Source organism: Phyllopteryx taeniolatus, chromosome 12 (assembly GCF_024500385.1).
Source record: "Phyllopteryx taeniolatus isolate TA_2022b chromosome 12, UOR_Ptae_1.2, whole genome shotgun sequence".
Taxonomy (NCBI): Eukaryota; Metazoa; Chordata; class Actinopteri; order Syngnathiformes; family Syngnathidae; genus Phyllopteryx; species Phyllopteryx taeniolatus.
Genome location: NC_084513.1, coordinates 24,290,666 through 24,308,353, shown reverse-complemented (window position 1 = coordinate 24,308,353; position 17,688 = coordinate 24,290,666). Strand labels below are relative to the sequence as shown.

Sequence of the window (17,688 nt, the reverse complement as noted above, 5' to 3'; positions counted from 1 at the left end):
TTTTTAAAAAGTATTATAAATATCAAGGAGGAAATTACAAGGGATAATAGGGATAATATAAATATTTTTATCCAAAAGGTAATTACAGAAATAATACGACTTTAAAACAATTTAAAATTTTAGGGGGAATAAATCAATAATTGTGACTACTGGCCATAATAAAAGTGACAGTGTCTTTGATTACCACCACAAGACAATAAACGAATCTGACAATTAGCCAAAAACAGATGCCACACCTCTTTCCGTCTTTAAAATCTTTGCTTTATTTCTCACATTAAGACTTTCAAAAATTCTGCTGAGTTGCAACAAACAAACACAAAAAAGGCAACATTTGGTCTGCGCAAGCGGCGTGGGGTGGGCAGCGGGTGGGCTTCTCGTCATCAGCAGGATTCAAAAATAAATATCAGTAAAAAAATCACTTGGGAATTCTAAGAGGTTGGCAGCGACGGAATCACACGAGCTGCAGCACAAGTTCAAGTCACGCTTTCAAAGACGACGCGTACCGTGGACAACTACGCTAAGGTGGAATTCATTGTTTTCCACCATCACGTTTTTAACAAAAAAAAAAACAATCACAGTTTCACAAAAGCAAGAATCACAGATTTTGAAAAACAGTAGTCGGCGCGCTCATTTCGTGAGCTCTGTACGCCGCGCGAACAAAACATTCATTTCTGCGCTTTCAGTGATCCGACTGGAATGGCGCCAACGCGAGCGGATCGTACTCGCCGTGTGTACACGACACAGACGTCTACGGGTGACGGTCCGGCGATCACGCGCCCCCTTCGGCTCTGTTGGCGCCGCACTGAGGCACCTGATAAGTCAGGTCCTGTCCCGTGGCATTTTTGGGCGTGTCGTACGCCGTTTGGCCGCCCTCCGCCCGCGCCAGCAGCAAGGCTCCGGGCGCGGCCCCCGACGGGTGGCGGCCCATGTCCACCACGATGGGCGTGGCGTACTCGGCCCCCGAGGCGGGCAGCGGCTCGGCGTACGCGTGGTAGACGTCTGGGGAGATGGGGGCGTCGTACAAGTCGGGGTCGCTGTACCCCGGGTCGGGACCCTCGTCGGGTTTAAAGGTGGATCGGGCGCCCAATGTTGTTACGCCGCTCACCAGGGGCTGCGCATATTCTGTGGAGATACAACAAATTGAATGTATTACAAAATCATCATCACTGTCTTATGCATCTACAAATCAGCTTATTCGGGTGCCCCTCTCTTCACTTTTGCAAGAAAGACAAATGCAGAATACTGCTCCCTGCCGGTTGGTTTCCTTACTGCAAGCTGGTCCACTGCAAAATGTACTGTGTCGCTCCAAAATGTTTCCAAATTTTTCAACAATTTTCAAGTCATCGAGATAGGTGGACCAGCCAGGACACACGTGCGCGATTCATACTGTTAAAATGATTTTCAAGCTGGTTTTTTTTTTTTTTTCTTTAATTTATTTTATTTTAAAGTACCTGAAAGCAGTACCTCCAAACGTATTAGAACGGCAATGTCAATTCCTTTGTTTTTGTTGTATATTGAAGGCATTTGGCTTTTCTCCGGGCACTCCGGTTTCCTCCCACATCCCAAAAACATGCGTGGTAGGTTGACTGAAGACTCGAAATTGCCCGTAGGTGTGAAGGTGAGTGCGAATGGTTGTTTGTTGCTGTCTGCCCTGCGATTGGCTGGCGACCGGTTCAGGGCGTGCCCCGCCTCTCGCCCGAAGATAGCTGGGATAGGCTCCGGCACGCCCGCGACCCGCGTGAGGAGAAGCGTATTCGAATATCTTCAGACAAACTGTTTGTAGCGACTTTTAAGCAACCCATAGATGCTTAACAATGACTGATTGATTGGGGTTAGCAAAATGTATACATTTTGTATATGTGCGTCTATATTAATTGGTCAACTGATGTAAACTAGGAAAGTAGTACATTTTGGTGTCACAAAGTATGTCGAAGTGACATATTTCGACCGAGGGACGAATATCTTTGCATGGGGACTCGAGGGGTGGAGCTAAATATAGCCTGGGTTGTTAGCGGAGAGTCTGCCAAATGTGTACAATGACTTCGAGTGCATTTTTTTTCCCCCTTACTCAAATCATCTCTTTATTTTGAAGGCTAATCTCGTAAAATGAGTGTTTTGGGATAGAAATTTGCAGTATATTTTGCGTTTAAACTTGAAATCGGCAATTATAAAAGTTTTGGGTGGGGGGGGCGGCAATGACTTTTACTCGTTTTTTTTTTTTTCGCTACTGGCAGCACGGCTCCATCCGTATTACCGTACCAATGAACCAGCCAGGACATCTCCCTTGTCGCGCTAGCGCCAGTGCTAATGTTGCCGTTTCGACTTGCGTGTCGCAGTCTGTCCGAGGAGCACGGGAATAGCAAAGACCCCGACTGCTGCCAGAAATCTGACGGTCGTTACGGCAAAATCGCGAACCGTCACAAACGGTACCTGCGGGTTCAGCGTGCAGTCTCGTAACGGCGCCCCTCGCCGTGAGCCGGCCCACCTCGCTGCTGCTGTAGCGGACCGAGTCTTCCGCCTCCACCATCTTGGACGGCAGCAGCTGCTTCATACTTTTCCACCAGTCTGCAACGAAGACATCACGGCCAATTAAAACGGGAAGTATTTAAAGATGACAGTGAAAAGAAGAGGAACAACAATAGTGCACCAGTGCGATTCCAGTGAGGAAGATCGTACGTTCCTTCGGAGCTCTTCTTCCTGTAAACGGAGATGCTGAGTCATACAAAGGATGTTGTTTTTTTTTGTCAAGTCACGATAAGAGGATACTTGCCGACTCCTCCAGTGCCGAGCACAAACCACCAGCAAGATAAACGCTGTCAACACCATGACCAAGACGGGCACCAGGACGGCAGCCAGTGCCACCTCTGGGTCACACAAATAAGAATAGCACAAATTAAAGCTCCCACCCCCCAAAAAAGGTGATTTCCTTGTAATGGGATGAATTTTCTTTTTTTGGGCCGCTCACCTTTGCCAGTGACAGGCGGCATGGTAGTGTTTCTGATGTCAGGAGGTGAAGTGGTCTTGCCGAGCGTAAGCGGGCGTTTCGTGGCTGCCGGGCGAGGGGTGAAACGGGGAGGCGGGAACATCCTGGGCGTCATACCCTCCCTCGCTGGGGAGAACAACGCAGCTTCAGCTCATTTAGAACCAGGTGCTATGGTGCAATTCAAAACCAGGATTTCCCACTGCCTGGTGTGTCGGCAATCCAGAAGACCACAGGATTTTTGGGGGAACCGTTTTGCCTTCCAAGTTCCTGTCCCAGCCGACGGACTGCAGGTTTTGAGCGCCACTATGATGCTACCACAGTTTGTACCCCAAAACTAATTTAGTGTGGAGCAGTTCGAATTGTGTACCATACCGGGCTACATAACATGCTTCAAAATGTTTCTTGACTTCTCTTCCCTGCACCAAGCATACTCAAGGTTGGTTGCACAAAAAACTAAAATCTGTGAATAGGTGAACCCACGGGTGCTAAACTGCGAGTATGCGGGCGTCAACTGTATACCAATGCAAACTATACCGATTGGTGAAAAAGTAGCTCAACAAAAAGTTACCAAATTGAATCAAACTGGAACATGGCAACCGAATTGAACCGCTTTTTGAATGTGTTACGCTGCTCACTTTTTAATTTTATTTTTTTATTTTTTTTAAATACAAACACAAAATAATACAGCAGGCGTACCGAACTGAATCGAACTGTGCCGTTTCGTAAACGCGGCAAAGTGAGCTGGCATCAAAATAAAACAACCACTCTCACCTGTAGACACTTGGCAACCGAGCAGCTCCACCTTGATCGCGATCCTCTGGTGCCACCAGGTTGGATTTATCCTCAGGTAGCGCGCCTCGATGGGAGGGAGGAAATTATTCCTCACCTCGTCCAGGTAGTTGATGTTGCCTTGAAAAATCTGCAATTCAAAAAAAAAGAAAAAAATGTAGTTTCCAGAATCCCAAAAGATGCCATATCCAATCCATATCCATTCATTATTAATGCCCAGCACTCCACTCAAACCACTCATTTCCTCAGATAAACATCCCTCAGTCAATACCCGTTGCTATGGCGATATTCTCCCGCCCCCCCCCCCCCCCACCCCCCTCTCGATTTTCTCAACATGGACGCCGGTGACGTCATGGATAATCTGATTCTCTGCTTGTGTTACCATGTCTTGGGTGGAGTTGGCCTCCTTGTAGCGGAGCCAGCGCTGGCCGTCGTGGCTGTAGAGGACGCGGTACGCCGCCACGTAGTACGGGAACTCCCGCAGTGTCGAGCCTGTGCTGATGATGCCTTCATGGGACGACAAAAAAAAAAAAACCTGAATCAAAATGATCTTTTTTTGATTGACACTGTTAAATACTTAAGACTATTATTATTATTTACCTTTTAAACAGGATGCCTTTTTGCACCATCTTTAAGCTTTTTCAAAATGTTTATTTAAGATTTTTAAATGAATTCAATGGTACATTTCTATTTTAACGAAAGGTAATCACCCTAATAATCTGCTTTCTCCTAATGGACGGCAAACACTGCTTGCACTTGTGTAAATAAACAGCCCATATAGCAAGATCTTAAAGTTTAGCATTATGGTTGTATTTTAGAGACACTGTAGAATTGAAACGAAACACACTAGGAGCCGTTTCAAATATTTTGGACCGTATCCACCCTAAATCCAAGACACGGTTTACGATACCGCGACTAAGTGGTGTTCCTAATATTTTGGTGGAGTACCTGTGATCCGCTTCTGTCTTTTCAGGTCCACCTGCAGCCACTGGTACTGGTCACTCTGGGACGGCGCCCATGGCAGGCCCGCCTTTTTTAGCCGAGCCCCCGGCGGCGCCCACACGCTGCGCTGGCCCGCCACGTCGTTCCACTCCCACACGGACGAAGCGGAGATCTGAATGTCCGCCACGCCGCCGGACTCTAGTCCCAGCGTTCCGTAGCAGCCTTAAAGCAGTCATTTTAAAAATAAATGTCTTTTGGTGTATCTTTTTACAAGTCACGGATGACACCTACCATTCGTCCTGAAGGTGAAGAGACTGTTTGACAAAGTTCCTCTGAGGGGCGATTAAAAAAAAGTCAATTAGACTTCAATGCACGTTTTCTTCCATTTTCTGGACGGCCGGGCCGCCCTGTACGTCCGACTCGCTTTTTTTTTTTTTTTTTTTTCTTACCCAGTGGATGTGACGTTGTTGGCCAGTGTGCCCTCGTAGCGCGGGATACCTTTGCTGCTCACCACGTGGATGCTGCCCCCCACGGCGTTGGACACCACGCCGGCGTGGACGGCGGCCAAACACAGGGGAGACGACTGCACAGGTGTCCCCACCCCCCCCGCAAAAAAAAAAAAAAAAAAAAAAATCTATGAAGAATGTTATCATTCACACATCAGGCTTGATGAAACCAAAACCATCAGTTGTAAGACACTTACACTTGATCTGCAAACTGTTTAGGTGCTGCTGTTTTGTTTAGCAATAGAATCGAAACGAGCTCAGCAGTTAACGCTGTAATGTGCGCGTGTGGACAAAAGCATCTCCGAACTGAGGTACTTACATTTATGACCCGTTTTTTACTGATGGGAAAAGGAGAAGCATTTATTTGCCTTAAATGGATGACACAGCCAGCGACTTGTCAGGGGAAGCGCTTCGATTAGAGCAGTGCTTCTTTCTTTCACAATCACTATTTGAGGAATTTAATATTATAAAAATCCTTCCCCCTTACTGCTAATAGAGGCCTGATACTCATTAGAGAAACAACAACAAAGAAATGCCCAGTAAGCACAACCTGATCTAATAAAATACAGTCAACTTTGGTTGATTTGTTACATTTACACTGCGCCGAGCAATTTGGATCAAATTCAGATTAAATTGAGTTTGCCAATACTGCTTCTGAACTTGCATACACATTCAAATCTGATTAGAATGAAAGATTTCTTTTTTTTTTTTTTCCTTACAGGGTTTGGCCATTTGGAAAGAAAACAGATTTTTTTTTTTTTTAAATATATGTTGTTTTCTCTTTATTAATTCTATTCATGATTAACAGAAATGAATATAAAATAATAATAAATTTAAGCACAATCAAAAACTAAAATTACACAAAATAATAAATAAAATTAAATGAACATATAAATACACTATATAAAAAAATGAACAAATGTAAAATAAATCTAATTTACAAAAAAATAATTACTTAATAATTACATGTAATAAATAAATAGAATTACAACAAACTGATACAAAATGAAAATAAAATAGTTCAATCGATTCATCAGAGCGTGGCATTAAAAACCGAGCATTCTCTTTGTAATTCGTCAAGCGTGCCACGCGTAGGCCACGTTGCATTCCCAGCGCAGCAGACGTCCGGGACGCCCATGAGTCGCCGTGACGTCACCGCAACGTCCTGAATCACCCCGCCGGCTGCATTCCGGCTCAGATGTGCTGCCCTGAACACAACCGACAGCCTTCCCGGGAACAGCTGGGATCGCACCGGTGGAATTCGGCGCTAAGGAGCTGTGCGGCGACCCCGCGGAGTGACGAGCGTGTTTGCGCCCATGTATTTATTCACATGCACACCCCAGGCAATCAACACTCGCCCCGAGACTGATTCAAATTTCCCATCAACACACACACAAGTTCCGAGCAAACCACTTGGGCCATGTTTCCAGCAAGCGCTGGTTTGCGTCAGCCGGCTGGCCCTCGCCGCATTAGCTACGGAAACGATGCGACATCGTAGCAACGCCACACGATCGCGGGGTCCCGGTTCAAAATGCTGCAAGTCAGAGAATCCTTCCAACGACCAACCGGATCACGCGATCCATTTAAAAATACAATCAAATTAGCATAGTAATAGCATGGATTTGATTTTCACGGGTGGAGGCAGCACTTCATCACCAAGCTGCCGGATTACACTGTCATTTCGTGGCGCCGCATCCGCATGTGGCGCATGCAGCAGACACTCGATCACACTCGCCCTCGATCACACCGACGACGTCAACGAGTCCGCACAACAATTGCGTAGGTGCCGCTCATCAGAAGCAAACACTGATCATGATCTTAACCCAGTCGAGCTGCAAAGTCGTGGACGGAGAAATTCTTCTTATGCTATTAATGTAAATTAGACATTGTGACATCACAATACAGCAAAATTCAGAAAGACATTTTGGAAATGGGCAGTGGTTCAATTCTGTTTTTTTTTTTTTTTTTAGTGTCAGGCCCCCACAGTCATCATAACAACATGATGGTGTTGGGATGCGCGCACACACTATATGACACGCAGACAGCGAGGTGTTGTTCAGCACGTCAGCTGCACTGAGTCACCCTCCGAGAACACGCTGCAGCTGCACCGGATTAGGAGCTCTTTTCTTCAGGGCCAAACTATTATCTCACCTCCCTTTCACCCCTCTGACCCCAACCCTCCTCTGTTCCCGAGGGGCACCCCGCTCGCTCAGAACCCGCCACCGCCGCCGACCCCTCCCTCCCTCCCTCCCTGCCTCCGCCCGGCGACAACCCTCCTTCCTCACGCGAAGTCATCGAGTCGTGATGACGTCATCCCACCCCCGCAGAGTTCCACACCAAAAAGAAGAGGCCGCGTTATGCCACAAAAAAAAGACAAGGGCTCCTGAAATGGACCACAAGGTCAAATTGCGATGGAGGTCGGTGGAGGGCAGACCTGGGCCTAGGTCAAACGACAGTGCAACAAAATCAAAAGGAAACTAGCAGAACCGAGGCTATCGGGCCGATATCGGCCTTATGTGCTCGTGAAGGCTGCCGATACCAGCCACTGATACTGAAGGCAAAAAAACTAATTGTTTTAATGTGGCAGAGTAAGTCCTCCTCGCCAGTAGTTGGCGCTACACTGTGGCGGTTTGACACAATGGTGAATCAGCATGCGTGTCAGAAAGAAAGCCAAGTCTTTTCCACAATTATCTGGCATTGTGTTCATTAGAATTTTATGGATCCCCCCCTTAAACTTTCCCCTTTTTTTATATTGCAGCCATTTGCTAAGATCCTTTAAGTTCATTTTTTTCCACATTAATGTACACACAGCACCCCATATTGACAGAAAAAAACATCCATCCCATCCATTTTCTGAGCCACTTCTCCTCATTAGGGTCGCGGGCGTGCTGGAGCCTATCCCAGCTGTCATCGGGCAGGAGGCGGGGTACACCCTGAACTGGTTGCCAGCCAATCGCAGGGCACATAGAAACAAACAACCATTCGTACTCACAGTCATGCCTACGGGCAATTTTAGAGTCTCCAATTAATGCATGTTTTTGGGATGTGGGAAGAAACCGGAGTGCCCGGAGAAAACCCACGTAGGCACGGGGAGAACATGCAAACTCTACACAGGCGGGGCCGGGGATTTTAACAAATGGCCACAATATAACAAAGAGTGAAACATTTAAGGGGCTCTGAAAACTTTCCGTACCCACTGTATATGTGGTTGTATTGAATACACAGATTTCGGAAGAATTGTTTACTATCTGGAAAAAATATATATATTGCTTTCTGTTAGTTATATAGTTTAAGAAAAGAACGATTTTGATATAACAATTTATAACAGGTAATTTAATATTTGTGAGTCATTTTGCATTTTCTTGCTTCCCAGGCCAAATTGTGACGGTTAGCAGCCTAACGTGATTTTGCAGAGGCGACAGACATGCAGCAACCTGTCCTGAAACAGCCAAGTGTCAGCTGCCGTTTGAAAGCGCCGACTGCGCGAAATCGCATCAGCCCCGGCTTATTGCGTTAGCTTTCCGGCTAACTAGATAGTGAGCCGAATTGGAATTGGTCAGCACCATCCAAACAGACAGAAAGCTAATTAGCGTGGGAGCGACGGCCACTTTGAAATAACAAAAAGAGGCCACTTTCGAGCATTTCAAGACGCGCTCAATATCAGATCAATTTGGGCCAAGTAGTAGAATTTGCACTGAGCTTTACATTAAACACGGACCTACCGGAGACAAATTCCTCGTGTGTTTTCGACATACCTGGCAAAGAAAGAGGATTCCGTTTCTGATTCTGATATGCGGTAGCTTGATCGGATCAGAATCATCTTTACTGGCCAAATACGTTAAAAGCACACAAGGAATTTTTGTCTCTGGTAGTTGGAGCTACTCTCGTACTCCAGCAAACAAGTAATTGTAATTTCATTCACCTCTCTGTATCCATTCGGTATCGTTCCGGAAACCTCCTCTGTAGATGTCAAACATCCGGCTGGACAGTATTTGCTTGGGAAGAGAGAGAAAACTGAAACTGAACATCGGACACAAACAAACAAAGGGAGTAGCCGTTATGCAAACGTGGAGGATTTACCTAAACTCCGCCTCGGGGAAATCACTTCCTTTGTGCAGGCAGGTGATGAGATCTAAAGTAAACAATGGCACAACAGGTTCATGCAACCTATCAACAACAAAAGCATTATGTCGTCTTACAAGCAATTAGTGGCTTTAAGGCAATTGCGCTTTGGCCAGTGTAGAACAAATGTGCCCTCCCAGGAAATATTTTATGTAGTTAGCCGCAGAGCCTTTTAATTTTTTTTACATTTTCTTTTTTTGCTAAGGGTTCACTATCTGGGATTTCCCTTCTAAATGTCAGAGCTGGTGGACTGACTACCTACGATGGCTGACAACTGTGTGTGCGTTACTCGACAACGGACGCTACAGTTGCTTGAACCCAAACTCTGACATATCCACGCGGCTTCCCGTGAATTTTCCAGAAATCTCGTAGCGTGGTCAAATTTATCTGCTAATCCAGCCGCTGAGTCAAAGTGACTAACACGACTCCCCCAACGTCGACCGCGAAAGGTCGCTATGGTGACTGTTCGTGTTTGCCCAAGCAGGCGAGAGACGTTTGAGACGCAATGCACAACAACAAAAACGCACTAAAAAAAAAAAAAACAACCACAAAAAAATGCTACTTGTAAGAGATAACCACCGTGACTCGATTTAATGGACGTCACCGCTTCCTCTTTCTGTGGCGTAAAAGCAAAGTCACAACAACAACGGCCCAGTAAACAATGGAACATAAGGTAAACTCTGATTTCACGGAGACAATTTGTTTCCACATTTTCTGAATGAAAGACAAACACAAAGTCGGGAGTGGCTGTTAACAGTCATTATTTTAGCATCCAACTACTGTGTCATGCTAACAATTTTATTGTCAAGACGCAGAAAAGATTTAAGGTTGTAAACGCTCTAGCTATGAAATGTGGTTGAAAGTGTGGGCTATAGCTAGCATCCAACTGTTATCTATAATCTGTACAATAGCGAAGATTTTAAGTTTTATAAAAGCCTGCATGCAAATTGATTTTTTGGGGGGGGGCTAGGCAGAATTTTTGCATTCAACGGTTGTGTAACTTCTATAAAGACATGCTAACAATTTGTCTTTAATACAAAAGATGGCAACGCTTTAAGGTTTAAAAAGGCGACCAACATCAGATTATTTTTTGGGTCGGAAAAAAATGTGAACCGAAAGCGCAAGCTCTGGCTATTAACAGCTAACAGCTAGCATTTTAGCATCCAAATGTTGTTGAACAACTTTTTCGACATGTCGAATTTACAATTTTGTCATCACAATAAAAGATAAAATAGTTGCCCCAAATGTTTTTCTTTTGTTATGAAATAAATTTGGGGAAAGAGTCGGCTGGGGATGCTAACAGCGAGCATTTTAGCGTTTGTGGAATTGCTTTTTTTTTTCTTTCCAATGCTAACAATGTTGTCACTAAGAGAGATAGCAAAGATTTAAGGTTTCAAAAGGACTAGCTACAAATGTCTTTTTAAAAAAAAAAAAAAAAAAAAGAAAACGTGGTTGGAAAGTGTGGACTAGCTAGTATTTTAGAATCCATCTGTTGTCTAACAACTAATTATACATGCTGACAATTTCACCATCAGAGAGAGCAAAGATGTAAGGCACATTTACTTTTTGTTGTGAACATTTTCTTTTTTATCGGAAAGCGTTAGCGGCATGCATTCTAGCATCAACCATCATCATCATCAACAGTTTTTAGACAGACAAATAACATTTTCATGACTACAACGGATAAAAGAGATTGAATAAAATATTTCTTAAGTTTTGGGGGAAAAAAATATGATGGAAGAGAGCAAGATAGCAAACTGCAGCGTCAAAGCGTTTTGGCAGATGGCTAATAATTGTACACGTTGCCCTTGATTCAGGGTTACCTGTGTGTTCTGTGGTGGAGTAGGACAGGTAGAATCCACGTCCAGTGCGATGGCTCCCGCTCATGAACTGAACAGTCACCCGGTTGCCGCTGGACTCGATTAGCTCGTTCACCTTCACATTCAAGCCGCAGTACTTCGCTGTAGCACGACAAACGTAACGTTAGTGAGAACTTGTAAGCGTTAAGGGATCAAATTCCGATTAATCGGCGAACGGAATTTTATTCTGCCAAATATCGGAATCGGCCTAAAAAAAAATCCATATCGGTCAGGCCCTAGCCTACGATTAGGCTCGAGCTTTTTCTTTGGCTTTTTTGCAACACTCATCACATGCATTCACGCTAACGGGTTCGGCGTCCCGCTCACCGATTTCGCTCCTGTCGAGTCCGACGCCGTTGTACAGGCGGAGGTAGTTGACCTGGCAGTCGCCGTCGTCGATGTCCAGCTCGGCGAAACAGAAGTGGACCCGGTTGCCAGGGGGCACGCCGATCTCCCACTCGCACACCGTGTTGTTGGGGTACGACCCCGGATAGCCCGGGGACGACAGCGTCCCGCTACTGGGGCCCAGCACTGTGGGGCCGCAGCCGTCACCTGCGCAGGAAAGACGACACAACGGACAGCGGACATTTTTCTGGTTGTTATAGCAACAAGCATCAAATGATTTACTCTAAATCTGGGGCACCTGTTTCGGACAGTCTGCTTTCAGTCTTGGGTAACATAGCGGATCAAACCGCCGGTGAGCCTCCTGTTACACGTCAAATCTGGCGAGACTTTGACAAATCTTGCCAGACTTCAGCTCGTCAATTTGTGCACGTTTTGCTCCCTTCTTGGCTTTTTGGCAACATTTATTTCAAAAGCGAGACATAAGCAAATCTCACGAAACGAAAGCGGAAGAGCTCAGTTCAGTGAGCATCGAAGGATTCGCCCGTACTTTGAACTTTTTCTTTTTCTTTTTGCATCACTTGCCAAAAGATGGACCGCCATCAGGGCACCTTTTAGACGATACACTTTGGTTAACTTCTTTTTCCGCTTGACAATTCAAAATAACTCACCTGAGTCATGAACGTTACACGTGTTTTGTTTTTTGTTTTTTTTGGGGGGGTGGGGGGGGGTTATCTTTTCCAAATAACAGTGGCGAACTAATTTTGACACCGCTGCAAACGATACTTTGACCCAGAAACTATTTGATTTAGAAGTCAAAGTGTTGCTTTGGAGCGCAGAAGATCCCCTGTCAATCCCTTTTGCTGCTGCGAAACCCTCGCTAACCGAAAGCGATACATCCAAAAGTGCAACTTAAGTCAACTTGTGACCTTACAGATTTTTATTTTATTTTTATTTTTTTTAAAAGGGGGGGGCTGAAGTGTGTTTATGTGTGTTACGCAAGAGCTTCCCGGTGGACATTATCCAGCTGAACAGGACAAAAACAAAAGGCTCTTTCCCTGCTCTGAGTCACCGCAATGTTGAGCAGCAAGCAGCTCATGTTCCCTTCCTAAAAACTCACCACAACACATCACTTTGACATCAACTGTCCTGCCTTGAGCGCAAGCCCATTAAATATCAAATGAGAAGGACTTGCGTGATGTTGGAGACGTAATTACAAGTTGTTGTGGGTTTTTTTATTTATTTATTTTTTAATGACAAAATTGTCCACGTGTTGCCAGTCATGCCCCCCCCCCCCCCCCCACTGTTTACCCTAACCCTAACCCCCCCGCCCCACAACTTCACGCACCTGAGTTTGCATGTTAAAACTTCTCCCACTTCGCTCAAATGCACCGAATGTTTCAAATACATCATCCGATTGTAGAAACATGCGGAACTGGCGTGATTGGAGCGAGGGGAAAGGCCACGGCATGCCCGACATGTGCTGCCGTCTCGTATTGGCGAAACCGCAGCCATGCTCCTTTGAGACTTGTAGGATTTTAAAAGAGCCTTCCTCCATTTGACCTTGTAATACGAGCAAAGATTGCGCCCGCGCGCCTCAAACTCTTGATTTAACGCTTTGCTTTAAATCGGCGGTGGTGCGATTCCTCAAGCGGTCCGCAGGCCGAAAGGAACGCGCATAAACAAAACCGGTTCCGCTGGTTTTAGCCCGACGAATGCATGGCGGCGGGCGGCGGCAAGCGGCGAAAAAGCAAACGGAATTCCGTGCTGGAAAATGGCCATGTTAAGAACCGACACAACATTTCATCGTGATAGTAAGAGCACATTGTGTGCGTGTGCAACGTTGACACCGCTCATGGCGTGCTTTGGGCACCCACCTTTCTGCGCCCTGCAGCCTTCCGCGGTGAGGATGATGACGAGGATCGACAGGACGAGAACCTCGGCCCCTGTCGGCCCCCTGCCCACCATTACCGCTCCTTCCGTACTGGCAGCCTGCAGTCCAAATGCATACTGCTCGCTCAAAGTGCACCACGCGGGCCGACGTTCGGGTCCGGGCGAGCGGATCCGAGCGCGGCTCGTCCACGCCGCCCCCCCCGTGGATGTTATTCGGCGATCCGGTGCTTCGCGACGCTCGCTCCGGAGGTAAGTTAGCAAACACACACACACACACACACACACACACACACACCGCGGCCGACGAAGGGGCGACTTCCTCCGTCGAAGCTCCTCCCCCCCTCCCGCACACGCTGAGCAACGCAAATTTGCACGTTTCGCACCCCCGCAAGTCCAAAGGGCAAATCCACATTCAACCCTTTTTTGCCCCCCCCCAACCCCTCCGGCACCATTTCAAATAAGAATCAAATATCTCTCAAATTCATTGATCAACATACAGAATTACAGCATACTCAACATCCACATGTCACACGCTGCTTGAAATCACTTAGGTTTGGGGGGAGGGGCGGCCGCGGCTATTGTTACCATGACGACCGGAGGCGGAGTTAGGCCGCTACTCGGTGTTGCCAACGTTTAGCAACTTTTACCTCCCCTCTAGCAACAATTTTTTCGGGATGTGCCGAGGTCCGATATCAGCAAAAAATAAAAAAAGAAATCTGAATTTTCCACCAAAAACGCTGAAAAGAAAGTCACGATCGTGCAGTAATAAAGTCAGAGCTTCATGAGAATAAAAAGCTGAACATTATTATTTAACAAGAAAAAAAGATCTTGAAAAAGTCATAATCTCACAAGAATAAAGTCGTCATTTTATGGAATAAAAGTTATAGTATCGCAAAAATGCATTCGTAAAATTATGAACGTAATACTGGAATTTAACAAAATAGTCATTTCAAGAGAATAACATCAAATGACCGGGGGGGGGGGGAATACATGAAATAAGAAAAACATTTTACTAAAGTAATACAATGTAATATTAAGAAAAATGGTCATACTTTTAGAGGAAAAAGTATTATTGCCAGAAAATAGATATGCGTATTAGGAACATTTTGTCATAATATTTTGAGAAATATGTCGCATTTTACAAGAACAGTCAATATTAAAAGCAAAGTGAAACCATTTTAAGATTAAAAAGCTGTAAAATCACAAGAGAAAAGTCATCATCTTTATTTATTTGTATTTTTTTTCAAGATAAACGGCTAACTGTGGCCACAAATAAGTTGAAAGTTATCATTTGATGAGAAGAATTCCATTTCACATTTCGTGTCGCGCTGGCGTTTCATCACCGAAGAAATTACCGAAAATGATCGTGACTCATTGTGAGGATGGGCCTCTTTTCTTATTTTGATTTCTTTCTTTTTACAAGATGACATCATGACATGTTACAGGCTGGATTCCATTCAGCTGCTGTCACAACATTGGCCTGCCGGCACTGGCGAAACGGATTTATCACTCAGAAAAAGGAACACCAACAAAAAAATAAACACCCAAACGTAAACAAAATGATAACAAAAATCAACTGTGACTCTGATTGAGATAAAATAACTTATAAAGAAAATTCCGGCTGACTTTGAACGAGACGCAGGACACGTTCACAGCCACGGAATTTTGAAATTCATTTTGGGTTTTTCCATTCAACTGAACTCTTTATTTTGAACATGTTAGAAAGTAACAAGATTTTGGACCAAAACAATCAAAAATAAAGTTCAATTCGTATACATATTCGAAAAGAAGTAGGAAAAAGTCCAATTTATTTACTCCGATCCCTATCGCTAATCCCCTTTAATCTATAGAACATCAAAAGAGTAAAATAATTATAAACAGAGTAAGGATAAGAACAACAATAATTTTGAACACGCAGATTGTGACGTGATTGGCTGACGTCACATGAGCGTCAATGAAATCACAATGAGTCTTCTGACACATAATGAGCGAATATCTGACGTCACGGTCTGTTTCTAGGGTTACCGGCGTAAACAAAACAAATCAGCAGCTGCAGTTAATGTCTGAAAGTTATTATTTTTAATACGCTTTGTCCATCAGGGTAAAAATCAAAGAAAATCGTATTGTGAGGCATGCAAGCAAAAAAAAAGAAAAAAAAAAGTATTACATGTGGAAGACAATACTTTTACTTGTGTGTTACTTTTTTTCAAATGGAGATGTTAATTATTGGACAATAATCCATTCTGTTGTTTTTTTTTCCCCCCTCAGCCGCTTTATTCATTGGGGGGGAAAATGAAGCAAATGGTGACATCTGGTGGTCATAATATAGAACTGCTTCACATCTTTAAATACATAAAGCTCATGATTTCAGTTTATCTGCTCAATGAAAAATAATTAAAAAAATAAAAAAAAAACAATACAAGCAGTAGTCATGGTAATAACAAAAAAAATGAATTTGCTCGGTTTTGGATGCGTGATAGAGCAATGACATGAAATATTTAAACCAGCGGTAGATGAGCCAAAGCTTTTATGGATGAAATCCAGCGATAGTGTGTCACTTAATGCGCTAAAATCAATTATTTGATGAGAGTGCAGCCTGTTGGGAAGATGACAGTTGTTGAGAATGAGGCATTTAGTTCCGCACCGCATGACAGGTTCATGTTCCAACGTCAACATGTTCATAACGACACCGATAGAAGACACAATACATAATAATTCTCAACTCATTTTTTATTCTTTTATCCACTGATTTTGTTGGGATCATTGTTTTTGTTCTATTTTCGTTTTTCTTTTCAAAATTTCAAGCATTATTTCTTGCTTTTATTCTATTTTATTCATCAAATGTTTGTATTGGTTGTTTTATGTTCTTACCTTTTTTTAACTTGTGTTTTAAGGATTATTGTTTTTGAAATGTAGTTTTATTCATGTTTTCGCATTCAATTTAACTGTAATAAATTATCAAATTTCATTGAATTATACAGTATCAATGTATTCATTTTGCTGATTTTTATTATTATTATTTTTGGTGCAGATTTTGTAGGAAATATGTTTTTTATACTGTCTATTTTGAAGGGATTATTTTTTTTGTTACTATTTTATTTTGAGGTAATTTTATTTGAATTGTACCAACTCGATGTTAGCAATTGTTTGTTGAAATACATGCGCAATAACACACATCACCGCCAGAGGTAGCTAAAGCGCACCATTTTTCACTCGTTGCCATTCCCAAACCTTACAAAGTCCTTTCTGGAAAGATCATTTAATATATTACAATTATACATATTATTGACAGTCGACAGTAGCGTGTTTACTTTATTTATACACGTTGGTTTGAGTTGTACAACATGTAAAAAAAAAAAAAAATGGTCAAAAGTACTTCAATGATAATATTTTTATTTTTCCCCAAATAGATAAGTAAATATGAACAAAATATATGAAAAGGATCGACCCAAGTTGATACATCCCATAGTTTATGTGGGAATGTTGGTACGTACGCTTTGCATGCAGTCCTGTGTGTAGTCCCGCTTGCTCAATGAGCTCACATGTCAGGACTGAGACGCTGCCCCAAGTGGAGGAGTTCAAGTCGCTCGGGGTTTAGGTCACGAGCGATGGACGGGCGGATCGGTGCAGCGTCCGCAGCGAAGCGGACTCTGTATCGGTCCGTGACGAAGGAGCCGAGCCGAACGGCGGAGCTCTCGATTTAGCGGTCGATCTCCGTCGCAACCCTCACCTTCGCTCACGAGCTGTGAGTCGTAAACCAAAGAACAAGATGGCGGATACAAGCGGCCGGGAATGAGTTCCCACCGCAGGCTCTCCCTTAGAGAGCGGGTGAGAAGCCGCTGCTCCTCCGCATCGAGAGAAGCCAGATGAGGAGGGCCGGGCTTCTGGTTAGGATTGGCGAGGTGTTCGGGGCACGTCCCACCGGCAGGCAACGGAGGCCGCCGCCGCCACCTGTCTACCATTCTCGCGCTGTACATTGCTGATCATCAGCATTTTTCTGTCTCGCCCGCCCGACCTGATGAGCAACGCCATCCGTCTTGACGGCCCGGCGGGCGTCAAGGCCGGCGGTCCCGGCCGGCACGTGTCCACAAATACATCGCACGCTCGGCTTCCTGTACACTTGCACAAATAGACAATTTCCAAAAAGCTCTATTAAGGTGGCACATTTCCCCTGCAGGTTGTCAGGGAGGAATAATAATCTCTTTTTACAGGAAGACTAAATAATAAGCAGACACACTCTGACCTTTCCGAA

At 44.4% G+C, this 17,688-nt stretch overlaps 1 protein-coding gene across 1 annotated transcript; it reads right to left on the bottom strand.

Annotated features, from left to right (window-relative positions):
- Positions 1-239: 239 nt before the first annotated feature.
- dcbld2 (discoidin, CUB and LCCL domain containing 2) lies at positions 240-17,398 on the bottom strand. The gene is made up of 16 exons (XM_061793647.1): positions 17,167-17,398; positions 13,421-13,876; positions 11,529-11,753; positions 11,166-11,303; positions 9,301-9,352; positions 9,143-9,215; positions 5,164-5,297; positions 5,006-5,046; positions 4,721-4,936; positions 4,155-4,279; positions 3,755-3,902; positions 2,966-3,109; positions 2,767-2,864; positions 2,648-2,693; positions 2,431-2,565; positions 240-1,122 (listed from the first exon to the last, which is right to left on the bottom strand). The coding sequence occupies exons 1-16, from the start codon at positions 17,396-17,398 to the stop codon at positions 770-772; spliced, it is 2,616 nt and encodes an 871-aa protein (XP_061649631.1). The 3' UTR covers positions 240-769.
- Positions 17,399-17,688: the final 290 nt, after the last annotated feature.